The sequence below is a fragment of the Gopherus evgoodei genome, chromosome 10 (genome assembly GCF_007399415.2).
Source record: "Gopherus evgoodei ecotype Sinaloan lineage chromosome 10, rGopEvg1_v1.p, whole genome shotgun sequence".
Lineage (NCBI taxonomy): Eukaryota > Metazoa > Chordata > Testudines > Testudinidae > Gopherus > Gopherus evgoodei.
Genome location: NC_044331.1, coordinates 49666529 through 49683615, shown reverse-complemented (window position 1 = coordinate 49683615; position 17087 = coordinate 49666529). Strand labels below are relative to the sequence as shown.

The following is a 17087-nucleotide window of genomic DNA, read 5'->3' as shown; positions in this document are numbered from 1 at the left end:
TGATTCCATTTAAACAATTCTAGCTCTCAGCTCTATCTTTTTCCTTTTATGATTTTAGATTCTAAAGGATTGGCAACAGCGTGATTTGTGGATAAGATCTGATGTGTATATTGACCTGGGTCTGGGGCTTGATTCTTTGGGATCGAGAGAACCTTTTTCTTTTATTGGGGTGTTGGTTTTCATAACCATTCATCCCCAGGACGAGTGCACTGGTGGTGATACTGGAAGACTGGAGTGCCTAAGGGAATTGCTTGTGTGACTTGTGGTTAACCAGTGGGGTGAAACCAAAGTCCTCTTTGTCTGGCTGGTTTGGTTTGCCTTAGAGGTGGAAAAACCCCAGCCTTGGGCTGTAACTGCCCTGTTTTAAGCGATTTGTCACTCTCAGTTGGGTCCCACCAGAACCGCATCATCACAAGTATCATCTGCAAACTTTGCCACCTCACTGTTTACCCTTTTCTCCAGATCATTTATGAATAAGTTGAATAGGACTGGTCCTAGGACTGACCCTTGGGGAACACCACTAGTTACTCCTCTCCATTCTGAAAATTTACCATTTATTCCTACCCTTTATTCCATGCCTTTTAAACAGTTCTCAATCCATGAAAAGATCCTCCCTCTTATCCCATGATAACATAATTTATGTAAGAGCCTTTGGTGAGGGACCTTGTCAAAGGCTTTCTGGAAATCTAAGTACACTATGTCCACATGCTTGTTCACACCTTCAAAGAACTCTAATAGATTAGTAAGACATGATTTCCCTTTACAGAAACCATGTTGACTTTTGCTCAACAATTTTTGTTCTTCTATGTGCCTGACAATTTTATTCTTTACTATTGTTTCAAGTAATTTGCCTGATACAGACATTAGACTTACTAGTCTGTAACTGCCAGGATAGCCTCTAGAGCCCTTTTTAAATATTGGCGTTACATTAGCAATCTTCCAGTCACTGGGTACAGAAGCCGATTTAAAGGACAGGTTACAAACCATAGCTAATAGTTCCCCAATTTCACATTTGAGTTCCTTCAGAACTCTTGGGTAAATAACATCTGGTTCCAGTGACTTGTTACAGTTAAGTTTATCAATTAGTTCCAAAACCTCCTCTAGTAACACTTTAATCTGTGGAAATTCCTCAGATTTGTCACCCACAAAAGGTTTGGGAATCTCACCAACATCCTCAGCAACGAAGACTGAAGCAAAGAATGCATTTAGTTTCTCCGCAATGACTTTATAGTCTTTAAGGGCTCCTTTTGCAACTCGATCATCCAAGGGCCCCACTGGTTGTTTAGCAGGCTTCCTGCTTTTGATGTACTTAAAAAACATTTTGTTATTACCTTTTGAGTTTTTGGCTAGCCCCTTCTTCAAACTCCTCTTTGGCTTTTCTTATTACATTTTTACACTTAATTTGGCAGTGCTTATGCTCCCTTCTATTTACCTCACTAGGATTTCACTTCCACTTTTTAAACGATGCCTTTTTATCTCTCACTGCTTCTCTTACATGGTCGTTAAGCCACAGTGACTCTTTTTTAGTTCTTTTGCTGTGTTTTTTAATTTGGAGGATACATTTAAGTTGGGCCTCTAATATTGTGTCTTTGAAAAGTGTCCTTGCAACTTGCAGGGATTTCACTCTAGTCATTGTACCTTTTAATTTCTGTTTAACTAACCCCCTCATTTTTGCATAGTTCCCCTTCCTGAAATTAAATGCCAGTATTGAGCTGTTCTTCTCACCACAGGAATGTTAAACGTTGTTATATTATGGTCACTATTTCCAAGTGCTCCTGTTATAGTTACCTCGTGGACTAGATCCTGTGCTCCACTCAGGACTAAATCGAGAGTTGCTTCTCCCATTGCAGGTTCTTGTACCAGCTGCTCCAAGAAACAGTCATTTAAAGTATCGAGAAATTTTGTCTCTGCATTTTGTCCTGAGGTGACATGTACCCAGTCAATATGGGGATAATTGAAATCCACCATTATTATGGAGTTCTTTATTTTGATAGCCTCTCTAATCTGCCTTCGCATTTCATCCTCACTATCACTGTCTTTGACAGGTGGTCGATAAGAGATCCCTATTGTTATATTCTTATTCGAGCATGGAATTACTATCCATAGAGATTCTATGGAACATGTGGTTTCATTTAAGATTTTTACTTCATTTGAGTTTACATTTTCTTTAACATACAGTGCCACTCCCCTCCCCACCCCCCGACTATGACCTGCTCTGTCCTTCCAATATATTTTGTACCCTGGAATGATTGTGTCCTATTGATTGTCCTCACTCCACCAGGTTTCTGTGATGCCTATTATGTCAATATCCTCCTTTAACACAAGGCACTCTAATTCACCCATCTTATTAGACTTCTAGCATTTGTGTACAAGCACTTTAAAAACTTGTCACTGTTTATTTGTCTGCCCTTTTCTGATGTGTCAGATTCCTTTGTGTGTGAATGCTTCTCGTTTGATCTGGCCCCTACTTTATCCTCTTCCAGCCTCTCTTCCTGACTAAAACTAGAAAATCTCTATCACTAGATTCTTCTCTAAAACAAGTCTCTGTCCGATCCACAACCTCCTCTGCAGCCACTGGCTTTCCCCCATCTCTTAGTATAAAAACTGCTCTGCAACCTTTTTAATGTTAAGTGCCAGCAGTCTGGTTCCATTTTGGTTTAGGTGGAGCCCATCCTTCCTGTATAGGCTCCCCCATCCCCAAAGTTTCCCCACTTCCTATTAAATCTAAACGCCTCCTCTCTACACCATCATCTCATCCACGCATTGAGACTCTGAAGCTCTGCCTGCATACCTGGCCCTGTGCGTGGAACTGGAAGCACTTCTGAGAATGCCACCATAGAGATCCTGGATTTCAGTCTCTTTCCTAGCAGACTAAATTTGGCCGTCAGGACGTCTCACCTACCGATCCTTATGTCATTGATATCTACATGTACCATGACCACTGGCTCCTCCCCAGCACTACACACAAACCTATCTAGATGACTCGAGAAATCAGCAACCTTTGGACCAAGCACGTAAGTCACCGTAAGGTTCTCCCGGTCATCACAAATCCAGCTATCCTTGTTTCTAATGATCAAATCTCCCATTACTAACAGCTGCCTTTGCTTAATGTCTGGGGTTCCCTCACCGGAGAGGTAACCTCAGTGCAAGAGGTGATCCCAACACCATCTGGAAGGTGGGTCCCAACTATGGGAAGCTTTCCCTCTGCTCCCACAGACTGCTCTCCTGCCCTGGGCCTTTCATCCTCCTCAACAGCGCAGTGGCTGTCTGACCGGAGGTGGGAGAAAGCTACAGTGTCCCAGAAAGCCTCATCAACATACTTCTCTGCCTCCCTTAGCATCTCCAGTTCCACCACCCTGGCCTCCAAAGCCTCCATGTGGTGTCTGAGAGCCAGGAGCTCCTTGCACCGAATGTACACATACGCCACCCGCCCACAGGGCAGGTAATCATACATGCTACATTGAGTGCAATAAACAGGATAGCCCCCACTCTGCTGCTAGGTTTCTGCCTGCATTCTCTCTTACAGCTACCTAGGTTAACAACAGGGTTTTTGTTTCAACCAAGAAGTCTGTATTACAGCTTAAATGTTTTAAAGAATGGCAAGAGTATCTCGCCCCCTTCCCACTCCCCTTCCAAACTCCCTCATGAAACTCCCCGTTAGCAGCCCTAGTCGCAAAGCTCCCTGGTTGCTTGCTCACTGCTTTACAAAGCACTCCCCTATCACATACCTCCCCACCTCCAGCCCCTGCTGAGAGCCACCCAGGGTAGGGGGCTGAGAGCACCCCCAGGACCCAAGCCCACACCCCCAGCCCTGACTCCTGCACCCCCACACACATACCCAGCCCTCAAACCCCATGCTCTGACTCCTGCACCCGCCCACATCCTCACCCCCACCCTGAGCACCAAATATGGGAGCTCCTGCACACACACACCCACATTGCCATCTGCATCCCTCACACCAAAGGGAGCTGCCCCAGGTAAGCACTCCACACCCAAACGTCCTGCCCCAACCCTGAACACCCTCCTGCATTCTAAAACCTGGTCAGACCCTGCACCCCAATCTCCAGCCTGCTCCTGCACCCTAACTCCCTCCCAGACCCTGCACCCCCAGTCCTGACTCCTCACCCTGAACACCCTGCCCTCACTGACTCCTGCACCCCCTCTCACACGCCCAGCCCTTACTCCTTCACCCTTCACAAACACACCCCAGTTCCCTACACTCCAATTCCTGCAACCACCCATACCCCCTTCCCTCCCCCACCCCAGCCCCCTGCCTCTCATGCACCCCTAGCCCTGACTCCTGCCCCCTCCATTCCCACCTGCATTGCTCGCATGAAACAGGAGCGGCTCCAGGTAAGAGCTTCACACCCCAACCCCCTGCCCCAGCCCTGAGCCCCCTCCCACACCTTAACTCCTGGCCAGACCCTGCACTCTAACGTTTTTAATTTTTTTTTAATAATAAATTAAAAAGCACTTTACAAAAGTTACCTAACAGTACAAACAATATTTGGAAAGATCATTAAGTGGTGCACCAAGACTCTCAGCAATTTTCAAGTGGTCTGTGGAAAAATCAGTTAGACTACAAAAACAATCATGGTACCTCATTTTATTTTCATTTACTTACTATTACTCATAGGAGGAGGATGAAGAAAAAATGAATGAAAAATGGGGGTTGGGGAAGATAAGAGAATGTTCTTCTTCTTGCCTGGGTCCCAAGGAGGGACCCCAAAAATGGAGCTGAGCACAGGGCCCCACTAACGCTAAATCCGCCACTGAGCTTCCTTCTCTGGATACTCCCAGCCAGCATTCAAGGACACACGGACTGTCTGTGTGATAGGTAACTCTGAACCAGCAGCTCTGACTCCAGCAGCCTGCTTGTTACACCCCAAGCACATTCAGGTCTGGGTGGAGAAGGCTCAAGGTTTGAGAGGTCAGGGGTAAGAAGCTTCTGTTGATTATGCCGCACCTAACCCTCAGTTTTACTTGAGTAAACAGGAGATATTTGACCCTGTGCGATACGGCTCCTGTGCTCTGTTCCCAAAGTGTTCTGCAGCAGGGGAGGGTATCTGACAGTGTGTGTCACTGGCATATTGGCGTGATGCTGAAACAGGGCAGAGTAGAGGTGGCATTGTGGGGCTGGCGTGAACCATCTCTCTTCACTTCCCATTCCAAGAACTGAGGGGAGAGTAACCCTTACCTAGCAAGGTCACATTCTCATAGTTCTCCTGCATGACATCCCTGTAGAGGTCTCTCTGAGTAGGGTCCAGCAGAGCCCACTCTTCCCTGGTGAAATACACAGCCACTTCCTCGAAGGTCATCGGCCTCTGAAAGAGCGAGAGTCCAACACTCAGTACCTGCTGCCCCACTCACAACCCCCCGTACATGGGGGACAGGAGACAAACAGAAACTCTGGGTGGATTGCAGTCAGAGTCCCACCCCCACCCTGCTCAGAGCATCCAGGAAACACCAGGGGGAGGGAACAAAGAGAGAGCCCCTCTTCTCTCTCAGCAGAGCCATCACACACCTACTAGCCACAGACTGATTCAGGAGATGGAGCCCTTAGCAGGGTCCAGGGACAGCTCCCTGGTCAGAAGCCCAACACCCTCCCCATTCTGAAGAGCTGGATGTGAAGGGAGGGGAATCTCCATAAGCCTCACTGGTGGGTGCCCCCTTCATATCTCACAGCAGCCGCTGGTTAGGCAGGTCGGGCTCCAGCACTATGAGTCTGGTCAGTTTTCCCAGCTCCATGGAGCTAGGTTATTTTCTGCCCCACAAATTAAGCATTTCCACCCCCGAACTTCCTGGGTCTGTTCCTAGAATCTAGGCCATTTATTAACTAACTCCCAGCAGGTTTAGCACACCCCTGTCCTGCTCCCTTTCTCCACCCTGTGCATTTCCTGCAAACCAGACTGTGCAAACCTTCCCATCTCTGGGGTATTTGCTGTCCCGCTCCCTCCTGGAGGAACCCACCAGCAACCCCCTGATAATACCTACCTGAACTGGCTCCTCTGCAGCCATTTCTCTACCCTGTCCAACGAGAGGACGGGATGAACTGGAGCGAAACATGGACATTATTCCGCAGCCTGGCAGGGTGAGAAGGGCAATTCTGAAGGTTTCAGAACAGGCTTTAATTCATTTCAGAGCATGATTTCCCCAGGCTCTTTCCATGCAGACAGACACCCTAGAGTCTGCCATGCTGAGAACGGCTTGATATCTTTTTACAGTGTAGACCTGGCCTCTCCGGCCAGTCTAAGCCCACAGAGACATTTTAACCTTTCTCCCTCCCCCCGTCCCATAACAAAATCTCTGAACACAAGGCTAGAAAAAAGCAGAACCAAAGGAGTCACTGTGGAGGATTCCCTCAGACACTGACCCCACGGCAGCCACACCCCAGCAGGGGGAATATGGAGTCAGGAACTGGATTCTTCTCTGTTTGATTCTCAACTTTTCTACAGGAAAGTGACTCTATCCAGGATGCAGCAATACATCTTTCTGGGCAGATTAGAGATCTGGAAATCTCTCTCCAAACTCTTCTCTCCTAGGGCCCCTTTCAGTCTCTCTTTCTCCTTCTATCACATTTCCCTGTCCCCTCTCCCTGCTCATCTGGTAGAAAAGTGCCATTCCTGGGTAGTTTGCTCCCTCATTACTGGATTTTATCCTGCAATTGCTAATGGGACGAGAAATGAGGGGTTCTGTTTGTGTGGAGTCATTTTAAGGCCAGACCCCAGCATTTTCCCTTCGTTCCTTTCAGATACTTGGAATGTCTGGCTCAGAAATTAGTATTAACAGGGCCCAGGGCTGCCCTAGGGGGCTAGGACCAGCTGGAGAATGTCATCCCCTGGGCCAGGCAGAGAAGCAGCTTTAATTAAGGTCACTTCCCAGCACACAACTCCGCTGGGGGAGCAGCAGCTGCCAAGCCTGGTCTCCCAGATCACAATGGAGGCTGCAGCATCTGACCCAGGAAGCTGAACCACAACATCCTGAGCAGAGAGGGACAGAGCATTTTGAGCAGCTTCCCTCCTTTAGCTCTCTGGGGAGAGCAGCTAATGAGAGCCCTTCCTCACAGGGAGAATTGCTGATCTCATTTGTCCCACTGTCCATCTGGAGTCACTCCTTGTCTTTCCATGTAGTGACTCTGGATTAACAATGGTCTCAGTGACACCAGATTTCAGAAAGAATGAGTCCAGAATGCTGTGGAAGAGACCATTGTGTGGCAGTGCTGACCCCCTTCCCACCTCCCTCACCCCCCAGATCTAGGACAAGGACTAGGGGCACAAATTTTCTAAACGGAATCAAAAGTTCCTGCAGTTTTCAAAAGAGGAGAAAAGCAAAATCTGTGATTTCACACTCACAGTGTTTGATAAGTAGACAGAAAGTTATCCCAGTGACAGGGCACATGACTGGGGAAGACAGGCAGTGCTTGGAGCCAGGACTTTGGCACAAGTTGATCAGAGAGAAGGATCATGGTTAGTAGAAGTTCCCACAGCCAGGGGCCCACCTGAGACTGAACCCCCAGAGTCCCTGGCCAGGGACCCCAGATCCCCCTCAAAGCCCCATCAGCCAGGGAATCCCCACCAGACCATGACTGTCAGGTTGGGAATCCCAAAGGGTTCCCCCCACCAAGAGCTCCCAGCAGCCAGAGACCCATCCACTGGGAACTCAGTTCCTCACTGCCTGCCTAGGACCCCCCCACCACACACACCACCACCAGCAGGATCTGCCCTGCCATTTGTCTGAGACTCCCTGCTCCACCCAGCGGGACCCCTTGATGCTTTACAGTGGGACCCCTCACTCTGCTTCCCTGGCATACCCTGACCTAGTGCCAGGGATCCTCTCCCCCACCTCTGCGCACTGGGCATTGCAACGATCCCAGGAGCCAGCTGGGGAAGCCCAGACAGAGCCCCTGGCACAGAACCAGGCTCCCTCTAAACCCCTGTCCCGCCCCCGCAAGAGACACCCACCCCTGCTGTTCTGCAGCCAACAGGCCCCCAGCGATACCCACCTCCAGGACCCAAGCCTCAGGGATGGGCACATCACAACCATCCCCTGTAACCCCAAGCCTCCAAAACCACCCAACCTGACTAGGGTACCCCTTGCCCAGCCACCCAGAGTCCTTCCCCTACCACAATGTCCCTTCAGCTGCAATCTCCCCACACAGCCCCACTCCCCACACAGCAACACTGTTACCTCACAGTGCCTGATAAGTGAATAGAAAGTTATCACCGCTCCCTGCTGGCCAGTCACACAGGCAGAAGGAGCCCTGGGGGGTGCCTCTTTAACAGGACAATGGAAGCCCTACAGGGCAAGAAAGGTCCATGGTCTGTCACTAGCAAATAATGGCCACCATGGATCCACCCCAGAGGTGGCTGCATCTTAGCACAGGGAAAAGCAACCCATCATATTCAATTAGAAATAAAACTACTAAAGAGAAGTGGGGCAAATGTTTGCGGTATTCTATATCAATCTTTGAGATACGCAGAGACAACCTGTCACAAACGACATTTGATAACATGGGAGAAAAACACCAAGATCGGAGGGGATTTGATGTTGCTATTAAATAACTAGTGGAAAAGGGGGACCGTTGGACTGCATTTTATATGATTGTCCAATACATAAACAGAATGTAATGCCCCCCCCCCCCGGGGCCACCATTCACATGAGCAGCTCAGAGCCCTTTGAGGAGCTGTTTTAAGGGGGGGCGGGAAGCTGGAAGGCTCCCTGGACAATGGAAGGGGGCCGCAGGGGGATTGGGAAATGGGGTTTGGGCAGTCTCCATGGGGGATGTGCTCCTCTCTTCCCTGCCCTGGCAGAGAACAGGCACCTCATCCCATCCCATCTCACTCCAGGGGGAGCCATGTTCTGGGGAATGACCCAGGGCAACAATTTCCCACCTGAACAAGGACAAATCGCTGCAGATAAAATGGGTGGGAAAATCCACCCCCTATCGGAGAGATTTTAAATTGACATTTGAGAAGTATGGAGAGAAAAGGGGAAATCAGAGGCAATTAGAGAGCTGATCATTGGGGAGGAGGAGAATCTCCCTGGATTTTATAGTCATGTGTGATAATGAGAGAGAAAAGGGGAAATCTTGAGAGAATGTGTATGTGGGAGGAAGTGGCAAGAACAGGGACAGGATCCAGTTAACTAACCTCCCCTCCCACCCCAGAAATGTCCTGGCTGCCCAGAGACAGATCTGCCCCCCCACCCCAGTGACCTCCCCCTCCTTGCAACTCCAGCTTCTCCTCCCCCCCCCGACATCTCCGCCCCCACAACAAAGGGGGGGGGCTCTGCCAGCGCCTCCCCCTGAGCTCAACTCCTGCACCTCCCCCCAGCCCGGATTGTGCCCTTTAGGCCCCCTGAACCCTACCTCCAGCTGCCTGCACCGCCCGCCCATCAATTTCCTGCTCAGTGCCCGCCACCCCACTCCCTGTTACTCCCCCGCCCCGCTCCAGCCCCGCCCCCAGCGCCCGGCGGAACGTTACGGCTGGTCCGGGCAGAGGGAAGGGCAGCGACTTCAGCGGCTGTTACTGGGCATGCCGCACTGCCCGGGGGGTAGCACATTGCTAGGAGGAGCGATTTAATACACCGCCCCCCCCGCCGGGCCTCGGGCTCCGCCCCCCCCGGCGGCCGGATCCCAGCCTCTGCCCTCCCCCTATCCCAGCGGGGCGGGCTGATCCTGCTGCAGCTCCACTGGGGCCGAGGCGGCTCCAAGGCTTCTCCCAGGCTCCTCGGGGCAGAGTCACTTTCCCGCCCCCCCAGCGGTCTCTTACTCCCCGGGGGCTCCGGGCCACAGTGTCCCACCGCCCTTCCCCCGCCTGCAGCTCCGGCTTCTCCCTTCCCCTCCCGCCCCCGCCGGCCACACCAAGGGGAACCCCCGGGCCCCAGTCTCTGTCCCCACCTGGATCCCAGCTGGGCCGGGGGCAGATCCTGTCTGCAGCTGAGAACAGCGGCTCCGCTCCGGCTCCCGCGGCTCCAGCGCTGCTGGCAGCACGTGGAGAACCAGGGAGCAGCTGCTCAGCCCGGGCTCGCGTCACAATGTGCCAGACCCTGCCCCCAGGAGCTGCCCAGTGTTGGGTCTCTGGGCTTTGTTCTCCTGCCTCCATCTTCCCAGCACCCCCACCCCCCGCTCCCAGCTTCTCCCTTCCTGTGTCTGCAAACACCCCCCCTCCCCTGGGGCTGGCTGCAGTGCTCGCTGGGGCTGTCTCCAGTGGCTGAAGTTGCCTCCATCTCTGCTTCACCTGGAGAGGGAGAGATGAAGAGAGGAGATGGTCCCAGGGTGTGGAAGCAGAATCGGGGCAGGGAAAGAAGGACTGTTTGGAAAGGTGGTTTTTTGCGGGGGGTGTGATCCAGAGGGAGTCAGAAGAAGTTGGGCAGCAGAGGCTCAGGGAATTTGCGGGGAACCCCCTGGGTGTCCCAATGTTGGCCAGGGTTTATACAGCACCTTGCACAATATGAGGTCTGATCTCAGTCATGGTCTGTGCAGCACCTGGGAGCGCTGATGTCTGTTTCCTGATCACAGGCTCTGGGAATGGAGAGAGGGAAACCTCAGCACCTGAAGGTTAATGCAGCCCTGTGTGCAACCCCTGCTAGGGTGACTGGACAGCAAATGTGAAAAACTCGGACACGGGGTGGGGGTAATAGGCAGCTATATAAGAAAAAAGACCCAAAAATCGGGACATCCCGTCACACTAGTCCCTGCTGCTCTCATAAGGGGTCGGCTTAGAGAGGGTTTGGCTACGCTTGCAGCTGTACAGCGCTGGGAGTTAAACCTGTCTTCGTACAGCTGTGTAGGGAAAGCGCTGCAGTGTGGACACACTGACAGCTACCAGCGCTGCAGTGTGGCCACATTTGCAGCGCTGTTGGGAGCAGTGCATTGTGGGCAGCTATCCCAGCGTTCAAGTGGCTGCAACGTGCTTTTCAAAAGAGGGGGGTGGGGTGGACTGTGACAGGGAGCGGGGGGGAGACAGAGCGAGTGGATTTTTGGAGCTGACACTGTGTCAGCTCCCTGCCTGGCAAGTTCCGACCCCTCCCCAACCCCTCTCTCATTCACTAAATGCAAATAGCAGCCTTTGTTTTTTTCCTCACAGACCAGATAAGCAGCTGCTCCAAAACAGACCCCCCCCCCGTGCCCACAGGGCTGCTTCTCTCCTCAAGCAAACACCAGCTGTGGGCGTTCCAAAGGGATCCCCCTGCCTCTGCTCATTCACTGCAAACAGTAATTGTGTTTGGTTTTTAGATAAGCAGCTCCGGGAGCCCCGAGTTCACAACAAAACAAACAGAGGCATCACACCAAAACAAAGAGCGTTATCTCTACTTAAAAGCATTATGGGAAGGTTCCGGAGGTCAGTGACAGCGTAGTAAGATTAATCACTGTTTACACTGGCACCCCAGCGCTGCAGCACCAGCGCTGTTCTCTTTATTCCTCTCGTCGAGGTGGAGTACATGCAGTGCTGTAGCCAGGGAGATACAGCGCTGTATGTGCCTTGCCAGTGTGGACAGGGAGTAAGTTACAGCGCTGTAAAGCCACCACCAGCTCTGCAACTCTCCAGTGTAGCCAAGGCCTGAGTTGTAGTAATAATAGCAGCAAAGAATCCTGTGGCACCTTATAGACTAACAGACGTATTGGAGCATGAGCTTTCGTGGGTGAATACCCACTTCGTCAGATGCAACAATAGTCCCATATGGGCTAGTGGTCAGGATTCCTGGTTTTCATCCAGGTGGCCTGGATTCAACTTCTGGTGTGGGAACAGTGCAGAGCTTTTGCCCAGAGTGGAGACAGGAATGGAAAGGGATCCTGCCAGCAGGGGAGTCAGACAGTGGGGGGAGGGGATCCCAGAAGTGGGGGTGGGGCAGTGGTCTGGGGGAAGATGAGGGAAGGATCCCAGCAGTGTGGGAAGTTGACAGCCTGGAAAGCACAGGCCTGGCCTGGGGACCTGGAAGAGTGAGTGTGTCCCTCTAAACCCAACAACTGCAGACTAGGCAGGCTTGGAAGAATTACCTATTTGTTGGTAAATGTCAATTTCTGTGTAAACACACAACCCAATGGCAAAATATTTCCATCGATAATCATCAAAATTGACAGATGGGCAAAGAAACATGCTGCTTGAGAACTTACCCTGTTGTAGGAACAGCAGTGATCTGTGTGCTCTGTGTAACCTGTATGCTCAAAAGGTCTGTTACACTCCCCCCCTTGTCTCCTCTCCCTCTTTGAATGCCTGTAAAGTGGCTTTCCCCATCTCCTTTGTACCTCCAGTGAATGCCCTTCGCCCGGCCCATCTGGCCAATGGTTCACTGTGTTACATTCCATCATGCCTCGGGGAGACTTAACTTCATCGCACTGTCCATCACTGCGCTGTGGGACACTTACCTTAAAGAATCCTAACATCTCCACTGCCAGGCCTGTCCTGGGAGTGTGAGTATGACACCCTCCCTCCTCCCTTCTTTTGAGTTTAGCTATCAATATAGTAAATGTGCTGTTTTTTACCAAACTCTGGGGGGTCATTAGTCCTCCCGAAGCTTACTAGCTGACCCAATTTTGGGTAACAGAAGCAACATTGTTTGATCTGTTATTGTACCAAAGGGGGAGAGGGTTGTCTGTAAGGGAGGGGGAAGATTAAATGCATCTAAGGAAGATGGGATTTGAACCCATGTGTGCAGAGCACAATAGTTTAGTAGTCGATCATTTTAACCACTTGGCCACCTCACCTGAGCTATCAGGAGAGGGACAGGAGGAGAAATCTAAGGCTGGCAGAGATAGGGACACTAAGGAGTTTTTAAATACTAAGCAGAAGCAGGGTCTGAATGAGCTCCCCTCTCACATCTAGTGAGGAGCTGGGGAAAGACTTCAGGAACAGACCGTGTTTGCACAGACACACCTACTCTGCCTAGGTAAGGAGCATGGTGGGGCTGCTTCCCCAAAATGACCAGTATGGGATGGTGGTGGGTTACAAATCACTTTAGGATTGAGTGGAATGAAATGTTATTCTCCTTCCTGTATGAGTGAAGGGCAGCAGAACATACCTAGTCCATCCTGATGGAGGGGTAGGTGGGTGAGGAATAGCTTTTATTTGTCTGCAGAGAACTGATTGAGGATGTCACCCTAAACCAGTGGCCCCAAACATTTCACACTGTGCCCTCTTAGCCATGGCTGTGGACCCTCCGAAGCCACGGTCGAGAACCGAGGCTGGGAGAGGGGCTGTTGCTTGCTGGGGAGTGGGGTGCAGACAGGGGAAAGGGGATCGAGGCCAGGCTGGAAGCCAGAGGCCTAGGCTGAGGGTGGGGTTGGGGAAGAGCTGGGACAGAGTGGTGCTGAGTGTTGCTCCCTCCCTGCCCTCCATGGGGGCTGGCTCAGGCCCTGAGGTGCCCCCATGAATCTTCCTCTGTGTCCCCCTGGGAGTCATGCCCCACATTATGGGGACCAATGAACTCTACTCTCTAAGAAGGGGCTAGTGATGCCAAAGCCCAGGGAAAGGGAGAACAAATGTGGGGGCCCCAGCACCGGAACCGTGGCCCCCTCTTCTGTCTCTGGCTCTGCCCCCTTCCACCCATGGCCCCATGCACTGTCACCTCTGTTCTACCCCTTCCCCCACTGGCCCCACCCTATCACTCCTTTACCTCTGCCCTGCTGCGGTCCTGAAACCAGAGAAGCTCTGTGCCCCTGCTGCAGACCCCGGGCCCTAGCAGGGAGTGGGAGCTCCTCCGGCCCTGAAGCTGATATGGGGGAGACTTTTCCAGGGGGACCCAATTTGGCTAGGGACCCTAGTCATGGGCCCCACTGTCCCCTTGGCAACGCAAGGTTTGGGGAGGCTGAGCCCCCCCAAGCCTCCATTACAAGCTGCCTAGGCTACCACTGCTCAGTGGGTGGCCCGTCTCTCTGTGTTCTCTGCTGCTTGTGCTGGGGAGCCTGGTCGGCACTAGGGGTAGGGCTCCCCTGTAGTGGCCCAGGGCTCCAGGGTGTCAAAGGGCATAGTGTGGCAGTGCAAAGGTGCTCACTGTTCTCCCCTGCCCCAATGCTCCTCCATGGGCCCATAGAGGGTTGGGGGGAGCGAGGAGCAACACAATGTGCTCCATGCGTCCTGGTCACTTTCCCCACCCGGGCTGTGCTGTGAGGGGAGCATCAGAAGCTGCTGCTCTCTTCTCTCCCCTTATGCAGCCCAGCTGAGGAAAGTGACCTGGATGCAGGGAGCTCGGATGATCTCGCTTCTTGCCCACACATCCCACAGTCCCTAGGGGTGCCTGGAGGAGCAGAGTTCCAGGGAGGAGTGGGGGGCAGCAATGCCAGCTGCTCCATGCACACAGGTCAGTGTCCCCACATGGGCGCAGGAGGGGGTGCAGGGGTTTCTGTGATGCCTATTCTATCAATATCGTCACTCAATACCAGGCACTCAAATTCACCAGTCTTAGTACTTAGACATTTAGCATTTGTATTTAAGCATTTATAAAATGTGTCCCATTTTAGCTGTCTGCTATTACGTGATGTAATTGAGGGAGACTCTTTCATTTCACTGTTTCTCATCAGATCCTACCTCTACATTATCATCTTCCATCCTCTCCTCCTTATAAGGCTATAGAGAATCCTTGTGAATGATTCCTCTCCTAACAGATGTCTCTGTCTGAACCCTGTGCTCCTCAGCGCCTGTCGGCTTTCCCCCAGCTCTGAGGCTGTGTCTACACTATGCACCTTACCACGGTGCAGCTGTGCCACTCTAACCGTGCCGTTGTAAGGCGAGCTGTGTGGCCATCCTTATCGCTGGGAGAGAGCTTCCCCGGCAACAAAGCCAAACTACCTCCAACGAGGGGCAGGAGCTTCGTCACCGGGAGCACAGCTACACCTATGAAGCGCTGTTCGCACTGCTGCTTTTCATGGCTCAAATTTTGGCATTCGGGGAGTGTTTTTTCTCACCCCGGAGAGACAAAATTTTTAGTAACAAAAGCCGAAATTAAAAAAAAACTCCTCTGCAACTTATTTAATTTTACCTTTATACAACCTTTATACTGCCTCCAGGTTTGGTGTCCTCATTTGAAAAAGATGATGTGAAATTGGAGCTGGGGCAGCAAAGAGCCACCAAATGTTCTGAGGGCTGGAGAAAAATGCCTTCTAGTGAGCTATTGAAAGAGTTCAATCTGTTTAGCTTATCAGAAGAAGATTGAAAGGTGACTTCACTGAAGTGTTGAAGTGCCTTAATGGAGAGAAAAGATTGGGTATTAAAGAGCTCTTGAATCTGGCAGAGAAAGGCATAACAAGACCCAGTGGCTAGAAGGTGAAAAGAGACAAATTCATATTACAACTAAGGCACAAATAGTCAACAGTGAGGATGATTCACCACAGGAACAAACTACCAAGGGAAGTGGTGGATTCGCCATCTCCTGCTGTCATTTAATGAAGACTAGATGCCTTTCTGGAATGTGTTTGCCCCCAAAGTAGCTCTTGTGTCATACAGGAGGCCTGTGATATGCAGGGGGTCAGATCAGATGCTCTAATGGTCTCTTCTGGCCATAAAGTCGACTAATTTCTGAAAAACTGAGTGTAGCATTGGCAGCAGCATCTAATGTTTTCCTGTCTAGCCGGCTTGCTGCCTAGAATGAACGCTCCTTGCGTGGGGTGATACACAGGGAGAAGCTCAAACCTCCAAAAGGCCTGGCCAGGGGCAGGACATTGGCACAGCAAGGGAGGGCTGTGGCAGTGACATCACAAAGGCCTTTTGCAGGACCTCAGACTATTGGTCCAAGGAGGTGGGGAGGTGGTGACCTCACAGAGAGATGGTGACCTCACTGACATCAGCCAGGCAGGACAAGGGCGAGGGGCCAGGGAAACCTCAAAGACCCCTGTGGTTTTGCTTCAGCAAGTCTCCTTCTCCAGGTGTCATAAATAGATAGCTAAGGGTTAAGGTTCTTTTACCTGTAAAGGGTTAAGATACGGGAACCTGAAACACCTGACCAGAGGACCAATCAGGAAACAAGACTTTTTCAAATCTGGGTGGAGGGAAGTTTTGGGTGTGAGTTCTTTGTTTTTTATCTTGTGTCTGACCCTCTCGGCTCTGAGAGTGATTTTTCTATCTCCTGGCTTTCTAATCTTCTGTTTCCAAGTTGTAAGTACAAAGATAGTAAGACAATAGGTTTATATTGTTTTTTTTTTAATTTACATGTGTGTAGTTGCTGGAGTGTTTTGAATTGTATTCTTTTTGGATAAGGCTGTTTATTCATTTTTTTTCTTAAGCAATTGACCCTGTATATTTTCACCTTATACAGAGACTATTTTTAATGTATTTTCTTTCTTTTTATAAAGCTTTCTTTTTAAGACCTGTTGGAGTTTTTCTTTAGTGGGGACTCCAGGGAATTGAGTCTGCAGCTCACCAGGGAATTGGTGGGAGGAAGAAGTCAGGGGGAAAATCTCTTTGTGTTAGATTTACTAAGCCTGACTTTGCATACCCTCTGGGTAAGGGGGACGAGAGATTAGCTCTCTCGGTACTTGTGTTTCCAGGACTGGAAGCAGGGAATCTCCTAGTGTCGTCCAGGGAGGGGAGCCTGGGAGGAAGTAACCAGGAAACAAGGGGAGGGGGTTATTTCCCTTTGTTGTAAGACTCAAGGCATCTGAGTCTGGGGGTCCCCCAGGGAAGGTTTTGGGGAGACCACAGTGAGCTAGGCACTGTTTAAATCCCTGGCTGGGCATTATCAGGTCCAAGCTGGTAACTAAGCTTGGAGGTTATCAAGCTAACACCCATATTTTGGACACTAAGGTCCAGATCTGGGAAAAAATGTTATGACATGAGTGGCAGCGTTGTGGGATAGATAGAATCCAGAAGCCAGTAGGAATATTATATTTTCCTTTTCTCTGCTAGCGGCTTTTAAGCAGAGAGGGTTTGGTTTTAAAAGGAACCAGAGAGAAATTTTTTTTTCTGTTCTCTCCCGGCAGTAGCTTGCATATTAAGCAAGGAACCATTAAAGAAGTATTAAGGGTCTGGTGCAGGCAGGGCAGGGGGTGCAGCAGGGTCTGGCTGCGGGCAGGGGTGCAGGTACAGGGGGTACAGCCTACCCTGTACGGTAAGTGCCCCCTCCTCCTCCTCCTCCACCAGGGCAGCAGTAGCAGC

The 17087-nt window shown here is 51.0% G+C and overlaps 1 protein-coding gene across 1 annotated transcript; it reads right to left on the bottom strand.

Moving 5' to 3' along the window:
- Positions 1-5156: 5156 nt before the first annotated feature.
- Positions 5157-7402, bottom strand: LOC115658834 (zinc finger protein 2-like). The gene is made up of 3 exons (XM_030578302.1): positions 7353-7402; positions 5995-6083; positions 5157-5324 (listed from the first exon to the last, which is right to left on the bottom strand). The coding sequence occupies exons 1-3, from the start codon at positions 7396-7398 to the stop codon at positions 5157-5159; spliced, it is 303 nt and encodes a 100-aa protein (XP_030434162.1). The 5' UTR covers positions 7399-7402.
- Between the last annotated feature and the right edge of the window lie 9685 nt (positions 7403-17087).

Excerpts from the sequence above, each read along its gene's own strand:
- LOC115658834 (XM_030578302.1), bottom strand. The coding sequence starts at position 7,398 with ATGTGCCCTGTCACTGGGATAACTTTCTGTCTACTTATCAAACACT. Across the intron at positions 6,084-7,352 it reads CTGTCTACTTATCAAACACT|GCTGCGGAATAATGTCCATG; the intron begins GTGAGTGTGAAA and ends TCACCCTGCCAG. Across the intron at positions 5,325-5,994 it reads CTGCAGAGGAGCCAGTTCAG|AGGCCGATGACCTTCGAGGA; the intron begins GTAGGTATTATC and ends TCGCTCTTTCAG.